Source organism: Helianthus annuus, chromosome 13 (assembly GCF_002127325.2).
Source record: "Helianthus annuus cultivar XRQ/B chromosome 13, HanXRQr2.0-SUNRISE, whole genome shotgun sequence".
NCBI lineage: Eukaryota > Viridiplantae > Streptophyta > Magnoliopsida > Asterales > Asteraceae > Helianthus > Helianthus annuus.
In genome coordinates this window covers 162,198,054-162,207,678 of record NC_035445.2, presented here as the reverse complement: position 1 = coordinate 162,207,678, position 9,625 = coordinate 162,198,054, and the positions used below count along the sequence as shown (strand labels likewise).

Here is a 9,625-nt window from a genome sequence, read left to right as displayed (position 1 = left end):
AATTATAGTTTTACCATCGTTTTAGATTTTTTTTTTTTTTTTTGCAAAACTATAATAGTATTTTGTTTTAATTGGTTGACTCAATACGATTTTCTTTTGTGCTAGGAAACACTGTCTGGCACTCGCTCATTGCTCCTAACAAATTACAATTTTGTCCACAATTGAAAGTTACAGTCTTGTTATCGTTTTAGTTTTCTGCAAAACTATTGTAGTGTTTTGGTTTAACTGACCGAGATCATGTTATCAATAGTATGCACAAGTAATCGAAACACCTGTGTATGTGTTATGAAACAGGGAATTATTCGTCTTACCACCACGCAATGCGGATGATGCATTAAAGATAAATTTTATTCAACATAAACACACTCGTTTAATTAAATATAAAAAATAATAAATATATTTAAGTTTTCCCTAATTACTTATGCATTGTGATTACCAATTTTAGTACCCTATATTATATAAAAGATGAAAAAGTTTAATGAAAAAAAAAGTAATTGGTGATCAGAGAGTTGCAGAAGTCTCACATTGCATGGTCACTCTACCCACGTTCCTATGCTCCCCCACCCCCCAATAATCCATACTATATTAACAACCCCTTTCACCTTCCTCCTCATCTAACCCAAACCCTACTTTCTTTCTGTTCTAAGGACGGCCACTGCGACTGCTCGCTTACTGCCAGCAATCGCAGTAGTCATCCTAAGAACTTAGACAAACATTTTCGTTTGCGGATAACTGGAGTAGAAACCAAAACTAATGGATATTTATGGTATGCCGTCCGCCGGACAAGACGTGTTCGGTGTTGACGACCTCTTTGATTTCTCCGGTGACCGCGATGACGTGTTTGCGCCTTCTACCGCCACCACCACCGCCACACAGTTATTCAACAGCGACTTTCAGTACAGTTTCAACAACAATAATAATAATACCACTACCGACTTCACGGACCACTTCTGCGTTCCGGTAATTTAACTCAACTTTTTCACATGTACATAAATAGTTATCCATTTGTTTTTTTTTTTTTTTTTGTTTTTTTTATTTTAAGGGTGTAAACGAGCCAAACAACTCGTGTGGTACTCTAGATCAATTCATTAAAAACTCGAATCTAGCTGAACTTTTTTTTTGAACGACAAATTTCTTTTATTCCTGTCGTCTATGGGACTTGAACCCAAGACCTCTCTCTCCCAAGGTGTTTAAAGGCTTTGCCTTTGCCAATAGCTGAACTTAAATGAGGTTAGTAAATAAACAAGCCTGTACTTGAGAGCTCGATCTTGCTCGTAAGCCTATTATTTATACAATTTTTATATAATTCAGTTAATATATATTTTTATTATTGAGCTATATCTTGCTCATATTATTTATACAACTTTTATATAATTCATTTAATATATTTATTTTGATAATAATTATTATTATATATGAACTTATGATATAAAGAACATACAAATAAAAATTATATATAAAATAATTATATATATTAAACGAGTCAAACTTAAGCCTAGACAAGCTCAAACCTGTTTGTTTACACCTTAATCAAGATGTGATGGTATGGTGTTCCCATGTATAGTGTTCAATTATCGTGATAAACAAAGAATTTAGGAGTAATTAAAGGTTGTGTAAGAGTTAAAAAAATTGGTATCTTTTTTTGGATTATCTTTTTATTGGTCAATAACTAATGATGATTTTTTTTTTGAATTTGGAATGTGTAGAGTGATGACGTGGCGGAGCTCGAATGGCTATCAAAATTTGTCGACGATTCCGTCAGCAATTTTCCGGCGAACAACATCGCCGGAACTATAAACTTCCGACCAGAAAACCCTTCGTTCCACAGCAGATCAAGAACAAAGAGAACTAGAGCACCGTCAAACAACACAAGTTGGGCATCAACACCTATACCCACCACTCACTCCTCCGAAACGTCGTGTGAAACGACGTCAGAACCTAACGCCGCTAGGCGTTGCACACACTGTGCGTCTGAAAAGACGCCACAGTGGCGCACTGGACCATTAGGTCCCAAGACGCTATGCAACGCCTGCGGCGTCAGGTACAAGTCGGGCCGGCTAGTCCCAGAGTATCGTCCGGCGGCCAGCCCGACGTTTGTGCTGACTCAGCATTCTAATTCTCACCGGAAAGTTATGGAACTCCGCCGCCAAAAAGAAATGATATTAGGAGGCGACCAACACCGCTATCAACACCAACACCAACAACAACTACAACGAGTAGTTACATCAGAACACCAAATATATGCCGGCAGACACAACTACCGACAATAACAACGACGACGACTACATCATTGCAACAACTACGAGACTTGCTGACGACAGTTACTAAGTTATAGTAACTGTCGGCAGCCGTAACGGCCCTGAAACCGTAACTGATGTGAAAGTAGTTTTAACGGAAGAGATCAAAAGGTAGTTATGAATTTCAGATCTTCATGATGTGACTTTTTTTTGTATGTTAATTTAAGGATTTTATAATAATATGTTAATTTAAGGATTTATAATAATTTTAAATATCATACGGTCAGTACGGTCCTTAGTGTACCTAAGATATGTTAATTTGATGACCAATGTCCTGTCCAATCTTCGGTAGAAAAGGCCATACAAAGTATGGGACACGTTATATGCATATATTAATAAGCATGTCACATGCTAAGGTACAATTTATTATTAGTATAGTATCTTATGATATTATATGAATTAACTTTTATGATGTATAAATAGTTACTCAAAACTATAGTCTAATTTATAATTAATGCAAGTAAATGTTGTAAGGAAGTATATGTAAACCGCTTAGCTATTTTAGTTATATTTTAATTAAAAAAAAAGACCAGCTATCTTTTTGCAAACTAATATTAACTATATTTAGATGCATGAATTTAACAAATATTATGAGTTTATGCAGGGAATTTCAAAGAATGCCTCTGATTTGCGTGTAGTGTAATATAATTTTGATGTATATTTAAGCCCTTTTTTTACACTTTTAGCCAAGTTTTAAATTTATAAAACACGATATTCACTAACACTAAACACACATATGGGCAAGTGCACCCATCGTGGACGTAGTATAGTGTTGGTAAGATACCGAGGTCGTCCAAGGACACAAGAGCTTTTAATACCGGTTTATCCTCAACGTCTAATCAAATCAAAAAGTGAGAAAAATGTTTTAAACTAAGAAAAATAAAAACTAACTAAATGCTGAAAATAAAAATAAAATAAAAACAGATAGACAAGATGAATCACTTGGATCCGACACGTGTATTAGTATAACCTTTGATTATTTTCGCACTTTTGCACTTGTTTAAGAGATTATCTTAGTTATTGTAGTAGGCCCCTCTTTTGAAGGCGACGTTACCCTCAACCCAGTAGTTTGAGTCAGCAAGGATACAATCCTAAAGGGTCGGATTATTGAAAGATAATGAATTACGTTATTAATGCAAATTGTGGTAGGCCCCGCTTTTGGCGGTGACGTTACCCTCGGCTAAGTAGTCTGAGTCAGCAGGGATACAGTCCTAAATAGCCGGGTTATAATATTAATAGTAGTTAACTTATGAGGGGGTCAAAGAGTTTGGATCCCCGCCATCCAATACCTATGGGCATTGAAGGAGATCCTACTAAATTTGACCCAGGTCCCAAGCAGGACCTCTAAACGCTGAACAAGGGCAAGACCCTTACCAAACCGTTCCCTTAACCCCCGACCAGGTAGCCAACATACCTCCATATAGACCGTGGAGATATGAATGGTGAAAATCTTTTATTTTATATAGACAGTAAAATAATGCCAAGACACCACGGACAAACGATAAGGAAAGATCACCTTCAACATAAGTAACTAGTTATTAAAGTCATTAATACAAAACCAAATAAAAAATGCAAAAGATTAAAAATAAAAAGTATTATACTAAACACTTGTCTTCACCAAGTGATGTAAGAGACTTAGGCAAACATGGCCTTGATTGTCAAGAACTCTTACGATCAATCTTGGATCCCGAGACGACTCACACACTCTACGATGGACAATGGATGATGGTGGTGGATGATGGTGTTATGGTGGTGGTGGGTGGTGGATGAAGTGTGAGAGAGGTGGTGTGCCAAGGGATGAGAGAGAATGAAGCCAAGCTCCTCTATTTATAGGCTGAACAGAAGGCTGGACACGGCCCCGTGTCCGCTGGACACGGCCCCGTGCCCGTCTGACATTCTCTCACTTCATTAATTGTAATTGCGAATTACAATTAATGCGCCTGCTGTACTTTCACCACGCCCCCGTGCTCGCTGGACACGGCCCCGTGGTGGGCAATGGAAGCTTCTACTGGTTTGTCTTTTCTGCTGCTTCCTGGGCACGCCCCCGTGTTCGCTGGACACGGGGCGTGTTCAGACTCTGTTTCTTCTCCTTTGCCTTGGGAGGTGCCGTTGAGGGTCCGGGCAGTCCACTTTTGTTCCTTTTCTTGTATTTATGGTAGAATTAGTTGTCTTTTTGTTTCTTTTGTGATTTTGAGCTCATTTCATCCTGAAAATACAAAAGGAAGACAAAAACACTCTTTTTCCAACATTAGTACTTAAAAAGGGTTAGTTTTATGCCTTAATTGATGTGATTTATATGTTGCATTTTACACACATCAAATACCCCCACACTTGAACTTTTGCTTGTCCTCAAGCAAAACTCTTTAAATGTGGCTTACACTCCCAAATGGAATAGGTAGAAGAGAAGTTTTTTAGCTTGTCCTAGAGTGTCGGGAATCCAAGGTTTTTATAGGTTTTATTTTTATTTATTTACAATCCTATTCGTTATGATTTATTTTTGAACGTTTCATAAGATGAATTACTTATTTGGGCATAGCATGCCTTATTAAAATTCCATTTATATACAAGTTCACATACCTTACGGGAGATCACTCAACACTCGGCCGAAGGTGTATATTTTAGTGAATCACTCGAGAGCGGCGCGGAACTTACGTCTTCCATAGGCTTGCCAAGCAATCAATCCTCCTCCTTTTTAACTTTTACCTTTGTAAATATCAAGAGGAATTTTGGGGTGAAGGCTTGGGTTTAAAGGTGGGTGGTTGGTTAGTGGTTAGTAAAAAGGGCGAAAATCGTAACAAGCGTCGGTTTTTCGTGAAGTACCTTGTTTTTAGTGATTTTTTATTTTGAAGTATTTCTCCAAACAAGCTTTTATAGCTTTTGTTTGTTTTTGACTTCATCATCATCATTTTTTTTTCGATCGTCACATAAAAAGGTGAGTTTACGAAAAAGCGAGCTTGTTACTAAAATAGATAGAAAAAAAAATAAAAAGGTTTTTGGTGGGTAAAAAGGGTCTTGGGGTAATGAAATGAAAGGTTTAGGCTCAAAGGGGCTATCTAGGGGGATTTTGGGTAGGTAAAAAAAATGAAAAATAATGGTTTTGAAAGAAAAATGGTTAGTCATAATGCCTCCATCATTTACTTACTTGGGTTTAAGTTGGTAAGGACCGGGAATGTATCGTCGTGGCAAGTTCTAGATTTGTAAGGATCGAGCGGCTATTCACACAAGAAACGAAAACTGAGCATTTAATCTAAATATGTGTATTTTTGTGCTCAATAAAGGCTCAAAACTCACTTTTGTGGGAATGGGTTTTTAATGTGACCAAGCATATATAATCGAATTTTTAACTAGACTTGTTATACCGTTTCATAATTTTCTTATGTTGGTTCTTTTTTTTATCACGACGCTATCCGTTGTAAACTTGTAAAAATATAACCTTTTTAGAACTTGTTATTCCCAACTTAAACTAAGACAAGTAAATAAAAAAAAATGAAAAAGTTTTTTGAAAAAATTTGGGGTGTTTAGCGGTTCCAATAGAGTTTTGTGTAAGGCTTGTGTTTAGGATTTTGCAAAATTTCAAGGTTTTAGCATCCCCCCCACACTTAAATTACACATTGTCCTCAATGTGTCCAAAAATAAAGTTTTTGGTTGATTTAGAATGTGTAAAGGTGGGTTAAAAAGCAAAGATTTATGTTACTGGCATCCTGGACACGGCCCCGTGGTCAAGTGCCAGTAACAAAAATTACAGAATTGAAACAGAAGCCTGGACACGGGGGCGTGTCCGCTGAACACGGCCCGTGTCCAGTTACCTGAACTGGGTGATTTTCTGCAGGGGCTCAGCACGGGGCCGTGTTGGTTGGGCACGGCCCGTGTTGAGCCTTCTGTGATGGAGATTTTTGTCGGGTTGCTCTGTTCTTCGTGCATGGTTCCATTTTTCTCGTTCCCTTTTTCATCCATTACCACCATGAGTGTGTTTTATTCTGCAAAAACTAAAAGATTAAACTAAACTAAGGATAGATCCGCGGAATGCCTCCGTGGTGCGCCACGTTTATAAAGGTCCTTGGCTAGACCCGATTCCAGGTTATATATCTTCTGAGTGGAGTGCCATGCTTCCCAAGTTACACCGTCGGAGAGCGGCATCCAAGCTTGAATCAATAACCTTCATGTAATTGACTGGGTCGTCGTCCTCTATTCTCTTCCCAACTCCGAACTTCACCTCATCGTCCCCATACCTCAAAGTCAGTGTCCCGTCATTCATGTCTACCACTGCTTGTGCTGTGGCAAGGAAGGGTCTCCCTAGTATAAGGGGGACCTCGGTGTCTTCCTCCATGTCGAGTATGACAAAGTCAACTGGATAAACGAATCTGCTTACCCTTACCAAGACATTCTTGATGACACCTTGTGGGAACTTGACTGATCGATCAGCGAGTTGTATGCTTATTTTTGTAGGGCTCGTGGTTCCCAAGCCAAGCCTTTTGAACATCGATGAGGGCATGAGGTTAATGCTATCCCCTAAGTCGGCCAAGGCATTGCGAACGGGTGATTCCCCTATTGAGCATGGAATCGTGAAACTTCCGGGATCGATTTTCTTTTGGGGTAGTTTATTAAGTACGAGGGCAGAGCATTCTTCGCCTAAATTAACTAATTGCAAATTTTCAATTTTCTTTTTATGTGTAAGGAAGTCCCTCATAAATTTAGAGTATTTGGGCATTTGGGTTAGGACTTCGATAAAAGGAATATTGACATGCAATTGTTTTAACAGACTTTCGAATTTTGCGAACTGCTCATTGGTCTTTTGACGAATTAACCTACCGGGGTACGGAACTCGAGGAGCCTTGGTAGGCTCTGGTGATGGGGGAGAGTTCTTTTCCTGCAGATGTGTTGGCATTGTTTCTTCCGCAGGTGGAGGTACTTCTGCAGGCCCTACGGTGCGGTTTCGTAGTGTGATGAGGTGAACTTGCGCCTTTGGGTTTGTTTCGGTATTGCTAGGTAATGCGCCTTGCGGTCTCTCGGAAAAATTTTGTGCTATGTTGATTTATTTGTTTTTCTATGTTTTGAATGCTAGCTTGTTGATTCCTAAAATTAGATTCTAATTGTAGAAATCTTTCCGAGTTTTTCTTATCAGTGTCAGAGACGAGGCGAGATATAGTATCTTCGAGCCTTTCTCGTCCACCTTGTTGTTGAGTGAAATTTTGTGACTCATTTCTTGATTGCTGAAAGTTTGTTCGTTGGGTTTGTTGGTTACTACTATTGCCGGTTTCCCTCCAACCAAGGTTTGGGTGGTTTCGCCATCCTTGGTTGTAAGTTCCCGTTGGAGGACCCGACGGCCTAGGTCTATTATCAATGTAGTTTACCATTTCTTGTTGATCGTCCGTTTCTTTCATGCAACTCCAATTTTCATGTGACCCACCACACCCTTCACAAGCCATAACCGAGACTGTTTTTGTCATTTCTAACTTTTTTATTTTTGAAGAAAGGGCCTCGATTTGGGCTTGTAAAGAAGTGCTTTCGTCGACCTTATGGGCGCCTGGGGCGATAGACTTATTTCCCCGGGGAGTGTGCCATTGAAAATTGGTTTGAGCAATTTCCTCAATCTGATTATATATTTCGTGTGGGCGTCGATTACCTAAAAGTCCCCCGGAGCTAGAATCAAGTGTCTGCCTAGTGTGTGGCAACAATCCATTGTAGAAAGTGGATACTTGTTGCCATATTGCGAGGCCGTGATGGGGACACTTGCGTAATAGCTCCTTGAACCTTTCCCAAGTTTCATATAAGGATTCCCCGTCCTCTTGTGAGTATGTATTAATTTCAGCCTTTAATTTAGCAGTTTTAGCAGGAGGGAAATACTTATATAGAAATTTTTGGGCTAGTTCATCCCAGGTGTTTACCGATCCAGCTGGGAGGGTGTTGAGCCAAGCTTTCGCTCGGTCTTTTAGTGAGAATGGAAACATACGGAGGCGGATGGCGTCGTTTGATGCTCCATTGATCTGAAAGGTATCACATATTTCTAAGAAATTAGTTATATGTAGATGAGGATCCTCGTCCGCAAGCCCGTGGAAGGTTGCGGAGTTTTGGAGCATTTGTATCAAATGCGGTCGAAGTTCGAAGTTATTGGCTTCGACATTCGGAGCATTGATAGCGGCGCCTAGATTACCTACGGTGGGCCGTAGATAATCCATAAGGGTACGTTGGTCCGCCATTGGGGGTGGATCACCCGAAACCTTCTCTTGGTTTTTGGCTTTTAACCTTTTTCTGAGAAAGCGTTCGGGTTCTTCTAGCGGTTCCTTTATGTCTTTATTGGAACTGGAGCTCATACACTACGTGAGGATGGCGTCGGGTTCCAAGTCTTGTAATAAAAACAGAAAAGAATGTTGGTCAGAAGGTTCACCACGGCCCCGTGTTGAGCGAACACGGCCCCGTGGTCGGAATTACAGTGATTGTTTTTCAGATCCCAGTTACTGGAAGTTGGACACGGCCCCGTGTTGCACCGGCACGGCCCCGTGGTCAGCCTTCTGTAACTTGAAAAACAAAAACTGCCAGTAACGTTGCTGAGCACGGCCCGTGTCCGACCAGGCACGGCCCCGTGCTGAGCTCTGCAGAAGCTGAAAATTTAAAAAAAAAATCCTAAAAAATTAAAGAAAAATAAAAATATGATTAGGCCGTTGATTCCTAACTTTCTTAAAATCCTTGTGTCCCCGGCAACGGCGCCAAAAAACTTGATGTGCGTGTAGTGTAATATAATTTTGATGTATATTTAAGCCCTTTTTTTACACTTTTAGCCAAGTTTTAAATTTATAAAACACGATATTCACTAACACTAAACACACATATGGGCAAGTGCACCCATCGTGGACGTAGTATAGTGTTGGTAAGATACCGAGGTCGTCCAAGGACACAAGAGCTTTTAATACCGGTTTATCCTCAACGTCTAATCAAATCAAAAAGTGAGAAAAATGTTTTAAACTAAGAAAAATAAAAACTAACTAAATGCTGAAAATAAAAATAAAATAAAAACAGATAGACAAGATGAATCACTTGGATCCGACACGTGTATTAGTATAACCTTTGATTATTTTCGCATTTTGCACTTGTTTAAGAGATTATCTTAGTTATTGTAGTAGGCCCCTCTTTTGAAGGCGACGTTACCCTCAACCCAGTAGTTTGAGTCAGCAAGGATACAATCCTAAAGGGTCGGATTATTGAAAGATAATGAATTAAGTTATTAATGCAAATTGTGGTAGGCCCCGCTTTTGGCGGTGACGTTACCCTCGGCTAAGTAGTCTGAGTCAGCAGGGATACAGTCCTAAATAGCCCGGTTATAGTATTAATAG

The 9,625-nt window shown here is 39.5% G+C and overlaps 1 protein-coding gene and 1 pseudogene across 1 annotated transcript; both read left to right on the top strand.

Moving 5' to 3' along the window:
* The first annotated feature begins 598 nt into the window (after window positions 1-598).
* LOC110900082 (GATA transcription factor 4) lies at window positions 599-2,547 on the top strand. The gene is made up of 2 exons (XM_022146982.2): window positions 599-960; window positions 1,707-2,547. Exons 1-2 carry the CDS (start codon window positions 754-756, stop codon window positions 2,268-2,270), a joined length of 771 nt encoding a protein of 256 aa, XP_022002674.1. The 5' UTR covers window positions 599-753; the 3' UTR covers window positions 2,271-2,547.
* A 5,462-nt stretch (window positions 2,548-8,009) lies between these two features.
* Window positions 8,010-8,109, top strand: LOC118486145 (annotated as a pseudogene).
* Window positions 8,110-9,625: the final 1,516 nt, after the last annotated feature.

Coding starts and splice junctions, on each gene's coding strand:
- LOC110900082 (XM_022146982.2), top strand. CDS start 754: ATGGATATTTATGGTATGCCGTCCGCCGGACAAGACGTGTTCGGTGTT. Junction 961..1,706: donor CGGACCACTTCTGCGTTCCG/GTAATTTAACTC, acceptor TGGAATGTGTAG/AGTGATGACGTGGCGGAGCT.